This window comes from Gopherus flavomarginatus, chromosome 17 (assembly GCF_025201925.1).
Source record: "Gopherus flavomarginatus isolate rGopFla2 chromosome 17, rGopFla2.mat.asm, whole genome shotgun sequence".
Classification (NCBI taxonomy): domain Eukaryota; kingdom Metazoa; phylum Chordata; order Testudines; family Testudinidae; genus Gopherus; species Gopherus flavomarginatus.
This window is the reverse complement of record NC_066633.1, coordinates 19,613,799-19,636,294: the sequence shown is the minus strand read 5'-3', so window position 1 is coordinate 19,636,294 and position 22,496 is coordinate 19,613,799. Positions and strand designations below refer to the sequence as shown.

The following is a 22,496-nucleotide window of genomic DNA, read 5'->3' as shown; positions in this document are numbered from 1 at the left end:
CCAATCAGGGAGGCAGTTATAGTAATTACACTTCGCTCTTATGCAGCAATTATAGGCCTGTCATATCCATCATTTATCTGGAGACGTGCTGAGATGAATTCTTTTTATACCACAATGTTTTCTTTGTCTTTCATGTTTCGTTTTTCTGCTCATCCAATGAGAAGTGCAGCCATTTATGTAAAAGAAAGTAGAAATATAGGCTCATTAGTCAGTCATGGAATGGGTAAATCTCTGCAAAGCTACTAAATAAATGGTTAAATACACACAGACCCAGGCTAGAGCCCATCGCCTTCAGCACAATAACTGCAAGCCCCTAGTACTTGAGCTAAGTAAGTATCTTTAGCTGTGTGTAATGGACCATCTTCTTTGTATACCAGTCACTAAGGGAAGATGTCAAATTACACACTCAGCCACTGCAGTGTACTAGAGCTGGTAACAATAAGGCAAAAATAGTTTTGTGGAAAAAAATGAAATTTCTTAGTTGTTTTCATTTCAAAGGGTTGAAAATGGACCTATTTTGTTTTTGTTTTTACCAAAGTCCTAGTATTCTATGTACAAAAAACATTTGTCATCATCATGAGAACATTTTTGATATAAAAAGAAATGCTGAAAAATTTCAGTAGAAAATATTGTAAATTTTTTCAGTCAAACAAAACATTACCATGATGTCAACGATATTTTATTAAAATGTTCTTTAAAAAAAAAACACCACACTTTGTCCATGGATAAACTCTTAGGGTCTGGTTACACTGTGACAAAAACCCAGAGCACCATGTCTCAGTGCCTGGATTAGCTAACTCAGGCTCACAGGGCTTAAGCTGCAGGGTTATAAAATTGCAGTGTTGACATTCAGGATGGGGCTGGATCTTGGGCTCTCAGACTCCCTCCTTTATGTGGTGTCATAGCCTGGGATCCAGCCTGAGTCCAAACATCTCTACTTCAGGGGTTGGCAACCTTTCAGAAGTGACAGGTTTCAGAGTAGCAGCCATGTTAGTTTGTATCCATAAAGAGTTGGTTGGGCAATTCTCACCTTTTCACTTTCTCTGTATGTGTATATATATATATCCTTACTATATGTTCCATTCTATGCACCCGATGAAGTGGGCTGTAGCCTGCGAAAGCTTATGCTCAAATACATTTGTTAGTCTCTAAGGTGCCACAAGTACTCCTGTTCTTTCAGACGTGCTGTGCCGAGTGTTCATTTATTCACTCTAATTTAAAGTTTTGCATGCCAGGAATATATTTTAACGTTTTTAGAAGGTCTCTTTCTATAAGTCTACAATATATAACTAAACTATTGTTGTATATAAAGTAAATAAGATTTTTAAAATGTTTAAGAAGCTTCATTTAAAATTAAATTAAAATGCAGAGCCTCCTAGACCGGTGGCCAGGACCCGGGTAGTGTGACTGCGACTGAAAATGGCACACCTGCCATAGGTTTCCTACCCCTCCTCTACTGCATTTTATAGCTTCACAGCTCGAGCCCCCCGACCCAGGCTAGCTGCGATCATGCCACAAGTCTTTTATTGCAGTGTAAACATGCCCTTAGCTCCAAACATTTCAACCAGCTCTAACTAGGTCTTATCTCTTCTCCTCTTTGGCTCTGTCTTCTGCTGCTTCCATTACCAGAGGCCCCACCCCAGCTCCTACCACTGTCATGCAATTTTTCCTCCACTGTTAGTGAATCATTTCCTTTGGAAGCTACATCGGCCAGTGGCGAACCTTCCCCTCTGTTAGTAAAGCAAACACTGGCTCAATAATGTGCTTTTCACAGCCTTTTTTTTTTTTTTAAACATACAAGACAGCTCAATTGCATCAGAGCTAAAAAAAATGCCTGCCTGTGCCTTAGGTGAATTAGAGAGGTGGAAAGGCAAAGTGTACCCATGCTAGAAGGAGACACAATTTGTCTGGGTACTGGGGAGTACCAGAGACAGTAGCTAGATCTGCCAGGAGCACTGTTCCTCGGAGGGGGCATATCAGAGAACAGCAATGGTGCAAATAGAAGAGTTCTGCAAGGATCTCAGGCTACTTCTGTACTAGAAAATCCCACTACCAAGCCCAGGCCTTGGGAGGCATAACAGGCCATAGTCTCTCCCACTGACGCTGGTATTACTCCTAGAGCTGGATTAAAGCAACCTGGGGCCCTAGACAACCCCAACATGGCCCCCACCAACTTGGATTGCTGGTGGCAGGGCCCTCCTCCCCTTCCAGGGAGTCAGAGACAGTGGCATGGGGCATCCTTTTCTTCCTCAGAAGGGACCTTTTTCCTCTTCAAAGAGATAACACTGGCAGCGGGAACTTCCCCCTCCCCTGGTACTTAGTCCAGAAGCAGGGGTTTAATCTACAGTCGTCATGGAGGGGGTGGTTGGCCCAAACCTGAGCAGTGCTCTGACTATGTCACACCACCACTCACTCTAATTTGGCTTGGCCGGCTGCCTGTCATGGTAAAAAACAAAACAACATGTTGGGCTCCTTGCCACGTTTGGGCCTTTTAGGCACATGCCTAGTTTGCCAATGCATTAATCTGGCCTTGATGACCCCACTGTGACACACAGCCCCTGTTCTTTTGTAGCTAGGGAGCTGTGCCCCAAGGGAAGAGACACCCCTTTGGGGTCCCTGCCAGCTCCATGGTAGAGCCCTGCACTGTTGACTTCCCCCAGCAGCAGGAGGGAAAGGGAAGGGGAAGCAACTTCACCAGTCACTCTGGCAACCCTCCTCCCTCGACCGAAGGGAGGAGGGGAGCAACAGCAGTCCCAGCATCCCATTCGAGGGCAGAAGACAGTCATGCAGCCATCACTGAACAGGGCAGAGCCCCTGGTGCCCAGGAAAGCAGGATGGAGGCTGCGAATAGCCCAGTTTCCCTCACATGAAGAGCCCAGGCAGGGAGAGGCGAGGAAAGGAGATGTCTCCGCAGCCAGCCAGTGCAGAACTTCCAGGCCCAACAACTGGCCTGACTGTGACCTCAACCTGCAGAAAAGCCCCAGGAGGGGACAAGCTTCTCCTCCTGCCGGCAACTGGAGACAGCTCCTCTCTCCTGACACCGCCTGCAGCCTGATGGCCCCACAGCAGCCCACACTAGATCTGGGATTTCGGATCTAGAGACTCAACCTGCCTGCAGCTGAACCAATGGGCTCCAAGCTTTGAAGACTGGCAGCACCATTTCAGAAGGGAGTTGATGGTTAGTCCTTCCCCAGCAATCCAGAGGAATCATTAGCTACCTATGATTTATGCCCAAGACCTGTTGGCCTGAGCCAATCTCTTGAGCAGTCAGCCAGAGAAGGAACCTGAGTGAGTGCCCTGTGTTACAGTTAGCTAGGCAGTTGGGGTTCAATCTTGCACCATTAGCGCATACTGTAGCTGCAAAATGACTTTCATCTACCTGGGTCATTGGGACCTGCATTGTCAATTCCCAGTATAATAAAGTGTGTTTGTAACAGCATCTCCCTACAGGCACAGCTGGCTCCAGGCACCAGCTTAGCAAGCAGGTGCTTGGGGCAGCAAAACCCCTGGAGCCGGCCCTGCTTACAGGCCTGTAACGGGTCCCCACATGCACCACCTGGGTCCTGGGACGTGGGGAACAGTCAGAACTGAGGGGAGGAGATACTTTTGGTCAGGAACATTGGGGACTCTGTGGTCATGTGACATAGTGTATTTGCCAGCATCGCCTTTAGTCATTAAAAAGCATTAATACCTCAAATCATCTAATATTTTTATTGCTGGTATATTTCTCTTTACTCAAACCCTTACAGAAAGTGTTTAGCTTTTTGTTGGCTTATGTGAGTTTGAATTATTGGTGAGTTTAAGTGTAGTAGCCACGGCCTTTGGTCTACACTGCAGAGTTATGGAGACATAAGGCAGCTTTTGTCGCCCTAGCTCTGTGTCTACACTACAATGTTGCTCCCACTGATGTAAGTCGCCTGCCATACCAATTTAATAACACCACCTCCATGAGAGGCATAGTGCTTAGGCCGGTGTAGTTAAGTTGACGCAGTGTCAGTGTAGACACTCCATTGACTGTTCTGGCTGTCAGCCCTGGGGTGGCAGGGTTCTGGCTCTCAATGCCCCACAATGCACCTGGCGAGGACACAAACCACCACTCCATGGACATCCTTGGGGTATTTGCTATTAGCTACAGGGAGAGTAAAACTGGCCCTTTTAAAAATCCTTCCCATTGCTCCCTGATTCAGCACAGTATCGACTGTGGTCTCCTCCAGCAGTTTACAGGTGCAGCAGGGGTGCTAGAAAGAGAATAATTTCTGACATATGCCTCCTACATGGTGGTGTAGCTGGGAGAGGCAACCCTGCTGTCCTATCTTCTAGGGTGTTCTGCTTCACTGCCAGAAGTCACACACCTCCTAGCTCAGCTCCAGTGTAACGCCCTTCATAAATTCTGAGCCTCATGCCACAGTGTCTGTAGCAAAGATTCTGTGCTGTAATAGTGAGAATCTCTTGCTCCTCTGTCAGAAAATCCTCCTCACAGCAACCAATCCACAGCAGAGCTGCCTTAATGGCCGTGTGAGCACCCGCCTTGGAAATACTAAACACTGGAGCAAATACAGACTTGAGGAGGCACCACACTTTTGCTTCCCACAAACAGACATCGACGGGTGTGCGTGTGTTTGGGAAAAGGGCCTAAACGGGAGCGTGGGGATGATTAAAACAGATCTAGAACATTCATTCCGATGAATATTACCAGATTCTTCTTTGTTCAGGGACCAGAGAACAGGAGGCTGAGGGACAACACAAGATCTTTGTCTCCACGACAAAGAACAAATCCCAGTCACACCCAAAGTTTACTGTTGGGGAATAGCTTTATTTCCAGCAGGAACTTCCAGCTGCGGAATGATTTCTGTGAGACAAGGACATGTTCCCTCATCCTGCTAAACAGGCCTGAATTTTATTTCAGAGCGGTTAAGGGAATATCGGTCCCCTTTCCCTGTGCTCCAGAACACACCATGACGAGGGTTTTCATGTTCTCCCGGCAAATATCTCCCGTTCAGGTTGGACTGCAGGCAGTCATTGAACCACCAGGCCCCCTCATAGGACTCAGCACAGTTAACTGAATTCAGACCATTGTTGCGGTCTTTGGTTGAAAACATCATGTTCCTATGGTAGGTTAAGGCATCACCTGTAACAGAGAGATGTAGCTTTCTCCCAAGTTGTAATACAATAATAACTAGCTCTCATATTGTGTTTTTCATCTCAGCAAACCTCAAAGAGAGTTACATTATCCTGATTTTATGGATGGGGAAACTGAAGCACGGGGAGGGGAAGTGACTTGTGCAAGGGTCCGAGGAGACCAGAGGCAGAGCCAAGAATACAACTCTGTTGTCCCAAATCCCGAGTGCTCAATCCACTAGTCCACACTACCTCCCTCCCTGTAGTTCCGTCTACTAAATGCCAGGCTTGGCCTTCCAGTGTGGGGATTCCTCACTCCCCTTGTGGGCACCCCCAACCCCTCACAGTGCAGGGGGGAGGCTGCTGTTCCACTCTGGAGGCCTCTCAGGAATGGGGAGGAAGAGGAAACTTTTTACAACAGTGATCCGAGAATGACCCATTCAGCCTTGCTTACACTGGAGGTTTATGCTCAGATATCTGGACACCCAAAAACTACCCCTAACCTCTACCGCTATGGTCAGAACCAGGATGGCACAAATCACAAAACTTTGTTCCCCAAGTTCAGGCAGTTTGGATCAGGGATTTTGGTTCATCTCTTTATAGAGATGAGTCCAGCTACGAAGTCCAGTTCCAAACTACCCCCAAAGTTCTAGTTGTTCAGATCCAAGGGATATTTTTTGGCCATATTTCAAGCCAAAACTGGGCTAAAACTTTCAAACCCCTCTAAACAGAGGTCTTGTTCCTGAGCTCTCTACTCAGACCTCATTCACCCAAAATCCCATTGATCTCAGTGTGGCCTGACACTTTTGGCTGGGTAAGGGCCTTGGGATTTGGACTTGGGGCTGGTGACAGGAGGTGCTAGATGGAAAATATAGAAACCTGAAGCCAGTTTGGGTCTGTGGCTCTTGGCAGAACCAAAACCCATCACTATAGGTTCAGGTTTGACCCTGGGCCCCGACAAAGCTAGCACAGCAATGACCACAGGATGTACCTCCTGCTCTGTGGGTTTGATCTAAGAGCACCTCTGTGATTGGTGCCAGTGTCATGGGTCCTCAGTGGTGAATGAAATTGGGTGCCATGTTCCAAGGAGATGATGCTCCCTCCCTGCCTTCATGGGAGAACTGCTGGGAAGGAGAGAGAGGGGAGGTGCTCATTACCCCACAGAGTAATCAGAGGGATAGAGCTGAACAGCTGCTCCATCCTGCTGGGAGAAGAAGAGATTCTGCTCTTCCTCTTCCTTTTGGAAAATCCTCATCAAGGCATTTCACTGCCCCCAAATGAACCCAGCTGTCGGAGATTTCAGAGCATGTTCTCAATGTGTATGAGGGACGCCCAGGAATCCTGTTTGTTAACCCACTGGCACATAAGGTGGCATCTTCCCAATAGGGGCCTGGGACAGAGCTTTCAGGTGTTGTCTCTGAACCTGAGCATGTGCTTTTCTAAGTGGCTAAATTCAGATTGTGCAGACAGGGTGGAATTTACTTTGCTGCTGCCTCAGACTTCAGCACATCTCAGTTGAAATTGCTATTCCTTCTTAGTTTTGATCCCAGTAAAACCCAGCCAGCACCTACCTGCCGTGCCATTGAGAAAGTCTCCCAGAATCAGCTTATAGTTCTCAGATTCTCCTAAAATTTGGAATGATTCGTACTTGGCAAAATATGTCTTGGTTTCAAAATCCATGAGGTCAATGCGCAGCTCATTATTTCCTGTTAAAAACAGGAAGAATATCAGCAAATCCGTGTGTTCCACAAACATTTTTCAGCATCTGAGTTTATTACATCATTCATCCACCAGCCTATCCCCATGTGCTCAGCCTGGGATGCCTTTAAGAACCTAGTTTCATGCCCCTATCTCTCCTGTCCGTTAGCAAACAGCGCTCACAGCTAACATCTGCGCTCCAGCTCAGTGATCAGAATCTATAGCATCCATCTCTCTATGGCCTCGACCTGTACCAATCCACTGACAAAGCAGCAAGGGACAATTTCAGCTCCTGTCTTAGTGCTGATGGTTCAACAGATAGTCCTTGTTGCAGAATGGTACATCTCCAGACCCGTTCACTTAATGCTCTTTAAGGTGAACCAGCCTTGACCGGATCTCAAAGAGCTCCAGTATAATCTGTCTCCGAAACTTTTCCTTGCAGGTTTCTGTGGGCCAGGAGCAGCCAGTGGTGAGTCTGGGAGCAGTTTCACTACAGCTGGTGTGTACCAGCATAGTCCAGTGGACACGACGCAAAACTTGGACTTAGATATGGTCCTCATCATGGCTCTTCTACTGACCTCATCTCTGCTTCCCTCAAATCCCCATTCACCAAGTGGGGTTAATGATACTTACCCTCCTTTGAAAAGCACTTTGAGATCTACAGATGAAAAACACTACATAAAGCTACCATATTATCATCACTCTGTGCCATGTTACCAAAGAAACGGAGGGCATCTGTGATTTCTTACCTTGAGATGTCAGCAGGTGAATGTTGTCATTCCCCAGCCAGAATTCCATCTGCTGGTTGCCAAAACCTCTCTTGTATGAGTCCCAGTCACGGAAAAAATCCACTGAACCATCTGCCCTTCTCTGAAAAACCTGCCAAGAAATTAGAGAACCTTAGGTGAAAAGATGGTTGCAATATTTTTAGTTGTATGTGAATAGCTGCTTAGGTCTTCCGTTCTTTAAGGACAAGTTGTCAGCATAATACGCACTATGGTTAATCAGAATATGTGTGAATATCTATGCCTGTGGCTCTCAAATTTTTTTACTGGTGACCACTTTCACATAGCAAGCCTCTGAGTGTGACCCCCCCCATACATTAAAAACACTGTTTATATATTTAACACCATTATAAATGCTGTTAACAGCTCACGAGCCCCCATGTAATAACCTTGCGACCCCCTGAGGTGTCCCGACCCACAGTTTGAGAACCCCTGATCTATGCAAAGAGTTTCAGCCCTTAATAATGGAAAAATCCCATGGAAGAAAATTGGAGTTTGCCCTAATAGAAGCTCTGTAAGGCCTTTAAGATTTGGTCCAATATAATTAAAGTCATTAGCAAGATCCTTCTTAATATAATTTAAAAAAAAACCAACCCTCTGAAACACTGCGCTGCTTGTGTTCCTTTCTTACTCTAAAACTATAGCCATTCGCTAGCAACTCAGGAGCCACAGACCCACTCAGATTCGCAGACAGGCTGCTAGAATTTGTGCTGCAGGATGGTCTCATTCATAGATTTCAGAGTCACAATAAAAAAAGTATAGAAAATGTTTCAGTTTGTTATGCGCATGGTGCTGTACATCTTGGATGTGTGAGAACAGCTAGGCATCAGAAAATAACAGGTTAATCCATTGCACTGAACACTTTTCAGACTGACCCGTCACTTGCCTTCAATCACACTAAATAAATGTTTAATGTAAAACAGAGTAATTGCTAATATACGTCTCTCTGATCCCATTAGGATTGTTCACCCTGAAAGGGGGTGGGCACATGGTAATGGTTGAATTGTGATAGATGAGACTGACAGCCCATATAAAAGATAGCAGGATAGTTAGTTCTGCCATTCGGCTGAAAGGAGGAAAAGTTGTTTGCAGTGTTGTGTCTGCCTTGGTTCCAGGATATTAGAGATACAAGCTGGGTGAAGCAATCCCTTCACTGGACCAACGTCTGTGGTCGAAGAAACAGTTTTTGAGCTACACAGAGCTCTTCTTCAGGAGGAAAAATGTAATTTGAAATAATCTGAACAAAGGTACCAAGCTAAATGCAAGCCCACATCTCAGGCCAGCAAGCAGCAATTCCACTAACTGTCTGTTCCAGACTACTGGACCCCTTTCAGGAGTCTGATACATCTTAAGTCTCACCTCTCTTAAAAACTACTTGTTTACAAAATCAGACATAAAAATACAAACGTTTCACAGCCCACTGTTATTGAAAAAATGCTGAGGCCCGAGCTGAAGCATGTAACTTAACTTTGCGGGGGTCCCAGTGGTGTAGGGCACCAGGCAATTGCATATTGCTTGTCACCCCTAATGCAGATCGTGCACTCGTGACCCCCGCCTAAACCATAGGCGGTGGGTGACCTGGCTGTTGGGAGAGGCTAGCCCCTCCCCCCTCCCCTTGTGTCTGAGGCCCCATCCCTCCCTCTCCCCTTCTGCCTCCTCCCCTGCAGCAACCCAGAGCACCCTTGCTGTGGCCGCCCGGCCCCCAACACTGGTGCACTGGGTGGAACGATCCAAGTGCTGGCCAGGGCCATGCCAGGCTGTTTGGAGAGGCACAACCTCGCCCTGCCTATCATACTCACCACCCATGCCCTAAACCTTTCCTGTGACCCTCTGAGGGTCGCAACCCTCAGGTTGAGAAACACTGATCTAGATGAGTATCAGAGGGGTAGCCGTGTTAGTCTGGATCTGTAAAAGCAGCAAAGAATCCTGTGGCACCTTATAGACTAACAGACGTTTTGGAGCATGAGCTTTCGTGGGTGAATACCCACTTCGTCAGATGCGTCTGTTAGTCTATAAGGTGCCACAGGATTCTTTGCTGATCTAGATGAGTTGGGTGCCCCCTGGAAGACCTCTGTGTATCCCTGGTTGAGAACGTCTGGTCTATTTAGGCCCCTCTTAAATCTGATTTACCATCCATATCACCAAGGAGCACATACAGCTATGAAAGAAATCGATATCCAAGCAGCTTAACTAATTTTGCCAAGTTACAGAACTGGGGCAAAACTGGATCCCAAAACCTCTCTCACACACAAAGGCCTGGACATATTTCTTAATCACAATCCCAAATTGGGCAGGAGATGCAGCGTTTCAACTGCTTTTCTCAATTTGTCCAACTGTCCCACCATCCTCACAGCCAATCCCACAATGTCATGGCAGCCAAGAGGGGTAGACAAGTTCCCTCTGGCTATCACATTGGCTCACTTCTATAATGGTGGTGCCTGCGAGACACAGTATTTAGACTCTTGCTAGCAACATTCGTGTCCTGGCCCACCTGGTGACCACCTGTGACCTGTGGTGATGGGAACAGGGAGCTCTGATCAGGTAGCTGCTGTAGAAGGATTAGGCAGCTTCTTGAGGAGACATTGCTGAGCTGGAAGATGTGAGGTAAGAAGCGAGGGCAAGACAATCCCACCTCATACGCAGGGGTGAGGGCTCACCCCGTAGGCTCTTCCCCCACCTATCAGCTCTGCAGTGTGGGACAGAGACAGTGCAGGGAGAATTGAGGCGTGTTGAGGACAAGGGAGGGAAAGATGGAAGCTGTGAGAGAAATGAAGGAATATTTGGGGGAATTGGAAGGAGCTCAGGGAAGTTTTTGGGGGAAGAAGATATTGAAAGGAGCATAATGGGGGGACGATGATCTGATTGCATCCCCCATTTCAGGGGCCTGTGTCCCACACTGCAGCAGTGGGAGAGGTGCGGGTTGGCTCCGATCCACACCAGCCTGTCAGGGATGGGAACTGAATCGAACGTACTGAAAATTGCAGCTCTCTCCAGGTCATTGAAACAAGTAGTCGGACATTGCTGTTGACAGAGGCCAAGCTGGATGCAGGGCTCGGAGCTCTTCTAACTCTGTCTGGACTAGCCAGTGGAGAGCTGACCCGTGGCCTCCACACTCATGGTGGCAGAATCCTGGCCCTGAGATCTGAGCAACTCCCTTTCTCTGGGAGTGGAAGAAACCCCCAGAGCTGCCTGCTCCTCAGCAGATCCTTGATGCCTTCTCCTAAGGTTGCCTGGAGAGAAGTGAAGAATTAACAACTCTTCACAGGGCATGGCCAGCAGAGAAGAACCCTGCTGCCCCTGTAACTCTTGCATAGATATATCCTGTAGGCAGCAGCTGTGCACCAAAGAAATGGGCCCTGACCCAGCAGAGCACTTAAGCACATTGTCGTAAACAGACTGTTAAGGGTTAATTCCTCTTTTACCTGTAAAGGGTTAAGAAGTTCACCTAGCCTAGCTGACACCTGACCAGAGGAACCAATGCGGGGACAAGATGTTTTCAAAGAGGGAGGAGGGAAATCACTCTTTGGTCTGTTCAGAAAAGTTTGTGCCGGAGTGAAGGATCCAGGAATCAGCCATCTAACATTTCTTAAAACTAGTAAGTGTTTAGAAAAGGAATGTATTAGATTATGTTTATTTTCTTTTGTGACTTCTTTTTGCATAGAGGGAGAATCAGATTGGGTTCTTTGTGTAACTAAGGTTTTGCCCAGAGGGACGTCCTCTGTGTTTTGAATCTGTTGTCTGTGAGAGTGGCTTGCATGCTAATCTCACAGAGGTATTCCTTTCACCCTTCTTCTTGAATTAAAAGTCTTCTTTTAAGAACCTGATTGATTTTTCCTTGTTTTAAGATCCAAGAGTTTTCTGGATCTGGGCTCCCCAGGAACTGGTGAGAGGTGAATCAGTCTCAATCCTGCCAGGAAACGGGGGATAGAGACTGGGGAAATATTTGGAGGGGAAGACAAAGTTTCCAAATGACTCCCCATAAACGTTTGTTTAAACTATTTGGTGGTGGCAGCTACTAGATCTAAACTGATAAACAAGCTTAGGGGTTATCTCATGCAGGTCCCCACAACTATTCCCTAAAGTTCAGAGTGGGGGTGACACCTTTACACACATGCTGAATGTCAAGCATGTGTGTCATCTCGTTGGCTCAGATTATACATGTGCAGGTGAAAAAGTAGGCAAGAGCTAATTGCCATCCTGAAACACACGCACTTGTTCTACGCAAGGGCTCCTGGTGAGGCTCACTATGCTCTAGTCACACTTACAGTCCATCCTCCTCCATCTGTGGCCATGTCACACAGCACAGTCATGGCAGTGCAATCCGAAGAGTAAACCGTGTACCAGCCGCTCAGGGTGTTCCCTCTGGCCAACAGCTCCTTGCAGCTCCTCGGGCCTGGACAAGAGGGGCGTTTAAAGCAGTAAATTATACTGTGTCTGAATGGTTTTACTGAGGCAAAGGCAACTTCTTATGACAATAAACTATTCTCAGGCTCGGGCCCTATACTGATTATTTTTGTATATATCCACACCAGACAAAGCGTAACCGTGTTTTACATGCACAGCATTTTCATGTGTTTGTTACAGAAACCCGGGCTACCACTGAAAAACAATGTCACTACAGTTTAAGTGGCTTTGTGGGAATTAATTTTTCAGTATCACACTGGAAATGCGAACACCACCTTTCCTAAAATGGGCTCCCACGGCCTTTGAAGCTGGATCATCTGTTCTCAGCTGCTGGGCCAAATCCTGCCTGCCTGACTCCAGTGAGTGACTTTGCTGCTGGGAATATTCCTTTGGGTAAAGGATGCAGGAGTCGGTCTGTTGTCATTAGCAGCAGGTATGTGTGACTGCCTCCCCTTGTCATCCAGCCTCACTAGCAAGGATAGAACTTCTTCTACCGCAGTGAAGGAAGTTTCCATGTCCCTTGCCTTGTGTGTCTGCCCTGTGAGGTAAGGTCCATTTCCCCTGCCATTAGAGCAAACACTCACCCTTTTTACACAGCAGGTCTGCCAGCTCCTCATCTGTGCAGGAAAAGGAACACAAAGGCAGTGAAATGGGAGCACAAACAAAGCAGTGTGTTGTTTCTAAACAGCTGTTCGCTCCTGCAGTTCAATAGTTCTGTCTATTTATTTCAGACAAAATGTTTCAGAGGCAAAGAAAGAAAAAAGCCATGTTAGAAAGAGATCAGCAGCTTAGCTACAAAAGGAAGTGGAAATTATGAGAGGAGATGTTTAAAAAAATGAAGCCAGTCATTTAAATAGTTAAAAAAGACACAGGGTTTCCACTTTGTTTCTTTCACCTTGATTTGTAAGACAGGAGCAATGAAATAGAGAGAAAGGACCAAGTTTGCCTTAACTGTGTCCTGTTTAACCTGTGTCCATTGCAAACCAGCTGACTAGCTTACACCTGCCCTGATATGGGCTTGGGGCCCAGTTCTTCCAGGCAGTAAGTTCCTTCGCCTCCCATTGGCTTCTGTGGGAATAGGGGATGGGTTCAGCATGTGACAGGAGACACAGAGCACCTCACGTGTAATGCCCTTAAAATTAATAGACAAAACAGTCAACCCAGTTATCAGTCCATATGCAAACACACTGAGCCAACTGACTGAGCCAGGGGAGGTCAAACCTTGCTCCCACTGATCTCAACGGCAAAATTTCGATTGATGGCAATGGGAGCAGGATTGAGCCCAGGATGGGAAGATTGGTACAAATCAATGAATTATCTAGTAAAATAAATATTCCCTCTTCAGTGCACGCTTGTAACTGCTATTAAGGGGAAGTTCATTCAAACATCAGTGGTGGCTGAACAGACCCTGCCGTGCTGTGCAATCAGGATAACAGAAACGAGCGTCATGTCTGGCTAATATTCAGGAGAGAATCTGGGTCCTACACCCTGCGACTTAACACCTGAAAATTCTCACTACTTCCTTCTCAGCCTGAGAGCACCGTGTAGCCGGGTGCATGAGCTGAAGTTACTGAATTGGGACCATGTGTTCTCAAGTTGATGCATGTAGGAAATACAAGAAATCATAACCTACTAATAGACTCTCTCCAAAAGCTGAAGCAGTGAACAGCCAAGCTCCACTACATGTTATGATGCCTCAGGCAGATTTTCTACTTTAAAAAAGTGCCAGGCAAATGACTAGTATAAAAACAAAGAGACACACAGTTTTGGGGAGTGTTGTTTTTGAATCGCTGGAAGAACCATGGACAATAGAAAGTATGAAACCTGGAGAAACAACAGAGCCCAGTGGACAAAAAACGCAGCTTCAAGTATTTTCCCTTTAAACATTTGCACTTGCCTTGGCATGATATCAGTAGGTGAGAGTGGGTGGGGGGAAGAGAGATTGTGGTCCCCAGTTACTCACATTCTTATCCAGAGTCTCTCACCTTTCAGTCCATAGCTCCCAGGATCACCTTTTGCTCCTGATCACAGAAAAAATAATCCAAGATATGGTATTTGTGAGCTCAGTTCTCCTGTACAGGCACTGCCCTGAACTGGGCGCAGCGTGGAGCCCTGCTCTGGTGGAACTCCATGTACGTCAGGAAGTGCAGGGCCCCAGAGACCTTTAAAAGTCCACTTGCTCTTCCACCCATGAAGGTGACACAGCATATGCATAACCTCTGCCCATTGTGGAGGGGAGTGGAGGACATAGCCCAGCCCACCACCTTTGTACAATGTTAGCACCCCAGAGTCACCCAAGCCCTGCAGGGTCCTTGTCTGTCTTGTATGGAAGCCTGAGAGCAGGAAAAGCAGGTTGCATACTTACCTCCTTCCCTTGCACTTGCACAATTGCCCAGAAGCTGGGCACTTCTGGCCCTACGGTGATAGTCACTTTGGAAATAAGAGGTAAGGTAGGGCCAAAGTGAGTAATGTGTAAAGGCATGTAAGCTATACTGAGTGTAAGGGAGTGTCACACATGTGGGGCTTTGCTACAATAAAACCATTGTACCTGTTTCTAGCAATGGTGCCACTGCCAGTGTAGACAGGGCCCAGGCTTTTCATGACACTGTGCTAAAAACAGCTGAACCTAGCCCTTCTTACACCATTTCTGGCCCACATGGAGGTGCCCTAATGGAGAATCTCAGGTCTGGGTTTTTACTACATTGGGCCCCACTCTCAGGGAAGGTAAATGAGTGTGAGTCTAAATTGGTGTAAAGGGATCTGGGAGTTGTGAGTTACACCAATTTAGACTCCCTTATTAGCCTTAGGGTACATATATTCTTCGATCTAGGGGTGTGATTCCCTGGTCAAGGAGACAGACCCACTAACTCTGATCAAGCTAGTGCACTAAAATAGAATGCAGCTACAGCGGCACGCACGTCAGGAGTGACCAGCTGCCCTGAGTACGTGCCCATCTCAGACCATGGGCACGTATTCAAGGAGGCTAGCCTTGCCCATCGCATGGGCAGCAGCAGCAGCTGTTCTCTATTATTACCATACTAACACAATCAGAGCTAGCACCTCCTCCAGCTGGGGGCTACACCCCAAACTCAAAGTGTAGCTTCACCCTTACCTAGACTCACCCTGAATTAGGCTGGTAATCTCACGGATTGGGGGAGTGATCAGAATCGAGATTCCCTAGTGATCAGTTTTCCTCTTGGTTACCCCAGTACAACCTTGTTGATTTCACAACAGTTATACGCCATTGTAATTGAGAGGAGACCCTACTCCTGTAGGGTACGCATTGGGGAAATGTATCATGGAAGAAAGATGCAAATGGGTTAAGGATCTCTCCTGCTATTTAATCACATGCTGAATGAACAAAGTTGTTCTCTGCTCTTTGGTACTTTACCTCTCACCCCTCGTGGTCCTGGTGCTCCAGGTCTCCCTGGTTCTCCTCTTAGTCCAGCAATCCCTGGAAGACCAGGCATTCCTACAAACACAGGAGTCTCAGAATTAAGATTTGACAGCTGTAAGTAGGGGATGATATTTTAGGGTTGAACAAGGAAGAGGGAGGGGGGAAGGGCAATTTCTACAGGTCACTACCCAGTCCAGATTTCAAAATTAGGGTTTGATTTTTAACTCTGCCCATTTGGCGATCGCAATAGGAAGTGGGAATAGACCACTACCTTGCCTGGCCCTTGCAAAATCTGCCATTTCCTCTGTGTCTACCACATTTGCAAATCAGCCCTCCTGTTCCCGTAGTTCATCACTGTGCTCTGGGCAGTACTATGACCCAGGGAGCATTTGCAGCTGGTTGGCAGAGATCAAGAGACAAAAAGGCTGAGGATACAGCACTGTGGTGGGATCTGTATGAGAGACTTCTCAGGACAGGGTTCAAAGGAGGCAGAATTAGGGTTGAGCGGCTATGTTATGCAGGAAATATCAGCTTAGCCTGGTTAGTTCTTGGTTTTCATACCTATGTATTTTGTTTTTTCTTCTAATGCTAACTTTCTTGTAAAGGGGTGTGTAAGGGGACATCTGTCTCTCTGTCTATAAGGACTTTATACTGCCACCCATCATCACAGTATCTGAGCACATTCCAGGGCAGATCAATAGCAATAGCAAAGGACGTGGACAGCTCGATAGGGAGGAGAACTATCCCAAGGCTCTCACCTCTCGGGCCAGGGAAACCAGGAGCTCCTGGTTCTCCTGTTTGAAAAAAAATAATTAAAAGAATGAGCAGTGATGACTTAATTGTGGCTTAGACACCATGGACCTGATTTGGAGCTCTGACCCTAGGGTAAATCAGAAGCAGGTTCAATGAATTTATTTGGGTGTGAGAAAGAATCCAGGCCCCAGGGGTGCAGCTGCTTCTCCCGGGCACAATCCGGCACAGGGGACAGCTCAGACACACCACTTTAGCGGGAGCTCCAGGAGGCACAGTCCCAGCCGGAAACCCTGGGGCACACAGCACAGAGCTACCCTTGAAAAGGACCCAGGAGTTACCCTTCTCTGAGACTGGCCCAATCCACTCACTGAAGGTGCTCAGACATGAAGCTGTCTAGGGCTGTGCACTAGGAGTGAGGCAAAGCCGTGCCTTCACCACTGCTCCACAGCAGTGAGTGGAGCTGGGTAGCTGCAGAGAGGCACACGCTCTGTTACACCAGTACCCGACTGGTTCCAGCTGGGGTGTTCACCCATGTAAGTGAGAAGAGAACCCACCCTTTTGTGCATGCACATTTGGGAAGAGCCACACAATCTAAAAACCTCCCCTGGATATTTAACTCACAACTTTTCCCTCTGCTCTTTAGTGCTTTCCCTCTTGGCCCAGGATCTCCTGCCATTACAGTGGAGCCTAAAAGCACAAAAGATTCTGAATTAATATTTTACCTTTTTCTCCTGGTAATCCTGGTAGACCAAGCAACCCTGGAGGACCACTTGCTCCTACAGACACAAAAGACTCCAAGTTATTATCCTGCATATGACAACAGGGAATTATTTGTTAGGGTTAAAATGAGGATACGGGCCAATTCCCACATGCCTTCCCCAAAGCCAGATTTCAAAATTAGAATTAAATTTCTTCTCTGCCCTGGTCCTCAGGTCCCCCACTGACTGTAATGGGGATTTCCCCTGAGCCAAGAATGCAGGATCAAGCCCCTTCTCTCAGCTCTTGCAAAACTGGCCAAATGGAAGGCCAATGACAAATGTTTTCACTGCTGGCTGGTGGTCGGTTTGCAAACAGAAAGCCTTCAACTGGCCCCTGAGCATTCACTGCCAGCATCCCCATCACAGGAAAGGAGCCATTTCAAGTAGGGTGACCCAATGTCACATTTTAGTCCTTTTTTAGGCCCTGTCCTGGCCAACCCAACTTTTTTGACAAAACTGGGCATTTGTCCCGTTTGCTCTTGCCAACTGATCATCAGCTGGCAAGAGAAATCGGAGAAATGAACAGCTTTGCCAAAAAAGTGGGGTGGGATCCCTAGTGGGGCACAGAGGAACGTGCGGGGGCGGGAGTGGCAATGCTGCCCTGCACTGGAGGAAGATGTAGGGAAAGTGGCTCAGACAGGTGCCCACGGCGGGCCTGCTACCTCCTTGCCCGAGTTCCCCCTTGCCCCAAAAAAGTTGTGACGGCCAAGACAGGGACTAAAACAGGACGGTCCCTAACAAAATGGGACATATAGTGGCCTTCAGGGTGGGAGTCTGGGGCCAATCCCACGTGCTGGGGAGGGAAGGGGGACCTCAAGCAGGCCCCATGTGGGAAGAAGGCAGGGAGGGCTCAGGCTGGATCAGCCAAGGGGTGTCTCATTTTCCCTTTGGGAAAATATGGCCCCCTAATTTCAGGTCCTGACCCCTTCTCCAGAGGGCAACTGCTGGAGTCCTTCTGCCACCCCCAGATGTGTGGAGGAGCAGAGCCAGCAGGATGTCTCAGTGCTGGTCATGGGGGAGAAGGGGGAGAGTCCAGGGAGCCTAGTGGAAAAGGTCACATGGAATCTTTCTGGTTGAGGAAAGTGCCAAGGTCCTGTGTGCAGATGGAGGAGGGTGGCAGGAGGGGAGAAGTTAAAGAAGGGTGGCAAAGATGGTGGAAAAGTGGCAGGGCCTGCTGGTGTGGGGTTGGATAAGAGGAAGAAAGTCAAACTATTTGGCTGCAAAGAAGATAAAACTGAAGGAATAATGAGTAAATTTGTAGTGGAGGAATTCAGCCTGGTCCCAGAATTTGTGCCAGAGATGCTCAATGGCATGAGAACTGGGGTGGAGGAGGAGGTGTTGGGGGTAACCCAGGGCTGGAAGTTGGCAGGATGGGCCTTGACATGGGAGAGGGGAGCCAAGGAGATGAGGGTGGCGGAAGGAGTGGGGTTAGGGTTGCCAACTTTCTAATCATAGAAAACCAAACACCTTTGCCTCGCCTCTGCCCCACCCCTTCCCTGAGTCCCACCCCCATTCACTCCAGTTGCCCTCCCTCCGTCACTCATTCTTCTCCACCCTCACTCACGTTCACTGGGCGGGGGCAGGGGGTTAGTGTGCAGGAGGAGGTGAGGATTCTGGCTGGGGGCACAGATCCAAGGTGGGGCCACAAATAGGGGTTCAGGGTGCTTGAGGGGCTCCAGGCTGGGGCAGGAGGTTTGGGTGTGGAAGGGGGTTAGGGCTTTGGTTGAGGATGCGGGCTCTGGTTTGGGGCTGAGGATGAGGGGTTTGGGTGCAGAAGCAGGCTCTGGGCTGGGGCCAAGGGGTTTGCAGTGTGGAAGTGGGCTCAGGGCTGAGGCAGGAGGTTGGGGTGCAGGAGGGGACATGGGATCTTGGAGAGAGTTTGCGTGCGGGAGGGGATGCAGGCTCTGGGAGGGAGATAGGGTGCAGGAGGTGGTTCCAACCTGGGTCGGGGATTGGGGTGGGGGTGCAGGCTCTGTCTGGGCAGCGCTTACATCAGGCAGCTCCCGGTCTGTGGCACAGGTGGCACAATGGGGCTGGCAGGCTCCCCAGCCCTGGCTCTGCACTGCTCCTGGAAGCAGCCAGCATGTCTGGCATGTGGTTTCCAGCCAATGGGAGCCGTGGAACAGGTGCTCCAGGCAGAAGCAGTGCGTGGAGCTTCCTTGATTGCACTTCTGTCCAGGGGCTGCACATGCTGGGCTTTTCCAGGAGCCGTGCAGAGCCAGGGCAGGCAGGGAGCCTGCCTTAGCCCCACTGGGCCGCCGACTGGACTTTTAACGACCCGGTCAGCAATGCTGACCGGACTCGCCAGGATCCCTTTCACCCGGCCATCTGGCAACCCTAAGTGGGTGGAAGGAATCACTGCACGAGTCACTGGAGGGGAGGGAAGAAAAGGCAAGGGAAGGGGGCTGAGAGTAGAAAAGAATTTGTGGATACCGATGGATTGGAAGTCCCAGGAAGGTCAGGCAGGAGATGCTGATCACCACAAGCAATGCAGAGACCTGAGAGGATGCAGTATATAGAGAAGACCAGAGTGAGCAGCCATATTAGTGAGAGGAGAGCTGATCCGGGACTGCAGCTCAGACAAGGGAGTCAGGGGGCCAGACACAACGACATGGAAGATGTTGTCACCAAAGATGAAGGGGGAGGATTGTGACATGTGGAAAAGCAAGGAGGTAAAGTGAGGAAGGAAGGAGGGTGACAGACCACAGCAATATAGAGCAGGAGGGGAGGTGGTCAGGTGGAGCATTGTTCCAAGGAGGAGAAAGAACGAGAGGGAGGACTGAGGGTGGGAGGTGGTCGAGTTGGGACTGGCACAGACTAGTGTCCCACCCCTGTGTTTGCAGGAGGATTCAGGATGAGGGGAATGGAAGAGGAAAAGACTACTACAAGATGTCCATAGAGGCAGAATGGGAGCCATAAACCCAGGTCTCTGTGAGAACCTGGAGATGGGAAGCGTGGGAGAGGAGTTGGCTGTGATGTTTTTAGATGGAACGAGCATTCCCAAGTCTGCAGAAAGGAGACCAGGCACAGGTCTGAGGAGAACGAGAGAGGAGGAGCCCGAGGGGCTGGCGGGAAAGGTGCCAGAGGAGAGGATCGGGATTGAGGCAGGAGCAGGGCTGGAGCAGATGTCTCCAGAGAGGAGAAGGTGGCAGCATGGCAGGAATTGGAGGTGAAATGTGGTTGTGAGAGCAGTGACTCCCCCACTGGCCATTCTAGTGACCCCAAGGGACTAATTCCCATCAACCCCCCAAACAATCTAACTGCCAACATTCCATTTCCCATCATCCCTACCCCTATATCCAATAGTGCACTAGCTTTTGTGATCTGCTCTGTACTTCACTGACTTTCCCTATCTCCTCCTCTCACCCCCACGCCCAATTCACTATCAGGGCAGAGAAAAGGAAATGGACATGATTTCAGAACAGAAATATGATGAAGTCCAACTTCTCACCACAGGGGAAGAGATCTGTAGGGTGGCCAGAGTGTTTCAGGCATCACCATCCAAAGCGAGTCTCACTCAGCTCTGGGGAACATACCTGGAAGTCCAGGAAGTCCAGGAGGTCCTCGGGGTCCAGGAATTCCACAGCACTTTGACCTCACCTCTGAGGAAAGAAATGAATCAATACGTGACATTTCCACGAGTTACAGGATCCCAAATATTTTGAAAATTCCAGTAGTAAATAAGCTCAGCAAATCGAGGTCAGCTAACACTAACGCAGCTGTGACACTGTGGTGACCCTGGCGCAAACTCCATGTTGCACTGGTGCAAGACTTCTGCATTAGTGGCTTACACTGTTGTTACCACACTGAGGTATTTACACTGGTGAGAATTTCCCTATTGAAAACAGGCCCTCAGACCCTACAAATCGCTCTCACCGGCTCTAAATTAGAGCAGCCTGAAAAACAAACCCCACAATTTGTTCACCTGTTTGTGGCTCATCCTCAGCCTTACAAACCGCTGCTGCTAGACAGAGTAAAGCAAGGAAGGTTTGCTGTGCAGCTCTCCCCATGACGCTGGTCTCTGCAACAGCAGCTCTACTAGACTTCTCCTCTTCTCTGAGTTAGCCGTTCACCACTTGGAGCCTTTTAGAGAGGAAATAAATAATTCATGAACTCTCTCCCCTCAACTCTCAGTTCCTCCCACCAATCTGCACCTTCCAGCGGTTTCTGCTGAGTCTGCTCTCTGCATGATTTCTCCACCATCTCCCTTCACAAGGTCTTATGTTGTATTTCTACAGTGCCAAACCACAGTCACTCGCTTCTTTAGTATCCTTGGTTTTCCTCTTTGAGAAAGTGTCACATTCTTCCCTCAAAGCAGCAATTCCCTGATGGGGGATTATCGATTACATTATGGCCAGTAAAAAGTGAACTAATGTGCACCGATCTGGTGGCCCAGGCACTAAAAGCCCCCAAAAGGCAGCTGAGTAACAAATCCACTTTTCATACAGTTCATGCTCCCTAGTCAATGGGTCCAACGGAATTTAAAAACAAAACCACTTGGAATTACCTTGTTATCTTCTACTGCAATGTCAGATCTCAAGAGCAGGAGGCTGTAGAAATACTGTGATCTAAGCCAGGGGGTCAGAAACCTTCAGGGTCCAGTGACTCTTGTATTAATTTAGATTGAATAAATGCCCCCCAAAAGTCAAAGGTGGCAGCATGACCGTATCATTGGTCAACATTAAACTATATTAGACGTGGTCTGAGGTTTGGTGTACAGAGACCTTGGTAGCATGACAAACGCACCATTATTTTTTTAAGCATCAGAGGGGTAGCCGTGTTAGTCTGGATCTGTAAAAGCAGCAAAGAATCCTGTGGCACCTTATAGACTAACAGATGTTTTGGAGCATGAGCTTTCATGGGTGAATACCCACTTCCTCAGATGCATGTAGTGGAAATTTCCAGGGGCAGGTGTATATATGCAGGCAAGCTAGAGATAATGAGGCTAGTTCAATCAGGGAGGATGAGGCCCTGTTCTAGCAGTTGAGGTGTGAAAACCAAGGGAGGAGAAACTGGTTTTGTAGTTGGGAAGCCATTCACAGTCTTTGTTTAATCCTGAGCTGATGGTGTCAAATTTGCAAATGAACTGAAGCTCAGCAGTTTCTCTTTGAAGTCTGGTCCTGCAGTTTTTTTGCTGCAGGATGGCCACCTTAAGGTCTGCTATAGTGTGGCAAGGGAGGTTGAAGTGTTCTCCTACAGGTTTTTGTATATTGCCATTCCTAATATCTGATTTGTGTGCGTTTATCCTTTTCCGTAGCAACTGTCCAGTTTGGCCGATGTACATAGCAGAGGGGCATTGCTGGCATATGATGGCATATATTACATTGGTGGACATGCAGGTGAATGAAACGGTGATGGTATGGCTGATCTGGTTAGGTCCTGGGATGGTGTCGCTGGTGTAGATATGTGGGCAGAGTTGGCATCGAGGTTTGTTGCATGAATTGGTTCCTGAGCTAGAGTTCCTATGGTGCGGTGTGCAGTTACTGGTGAGAATATGTTTCAGGTTGGCAGGTTGCCTGTGGGTGAGGACTGGCCTGCCACCCAAGGCCTGTGAAAGTGTGGGATCATTGTCCAGGATGGGTT

At 48.2% G+C, this 22,496-nt stretch overlaps 1 protein-coding gene across 1 annotated transcript; it reads right to left on the bottom strand.

The window, feature by feature from the left end:
- Nucleotides 1-4,880: 4,880 nt before the first annotated feature.
- On the bottom strand, nucleotides 4,881-20,923 carry LOC127035997 (ficolin-1-like). The gene is made up of 11 exons (XM_050926411.1): nucleotides 20,839-20,923; nucleotides 20,450-20,515; nucleotides 16,878-16,931; nucleotides 16,161-16,196; nucleotides 15,397-15,477; nucleotides 13,991-14,026; nucleotides 12,590-12,622; nucleotides 11,867-11,994; nucleotides 7,566-7,695; nucleotides 6,690-6,824; nucleotides 4,881-5,128 (listed from the first exon to the last, which is right to left on the bottom strand). Exons 1-11 carry the CDS (start codon nucleotides 20,921-20,923, stop codon nucleotides 4,881-4,883), a joined length of 1,032 nt encoding a protein of 343 aa, XP_050782368.1.
- Nucleotides 20,924-22,496: the final 1,573 nt, after the last annotated feature.

Coding starts and splice junctions, on each gene's coding strand:
- LOC127035997 (XM_050926411.1), bottom strand. CDS start 20,923: ATGGGGAGAGCTGCACAGCAAACCTTCCTTGCTTTACTCTGTCTAGCA. Junction 15,478..16,160: donor TGGTTTCCCTGGCCCGAGAG/GTGAGAGCCTTG, acceptor CTGTGTTTGTAG/GAATGCCTGGTCTTCCAGGG. Junction 7,696..11,866: donor CAGATGGAGGAGGATGGACT/GTAAGTGTGACT, acceptor ATTTCTTGGCAG/GTTTTTCAGAGAAGGGCAGA.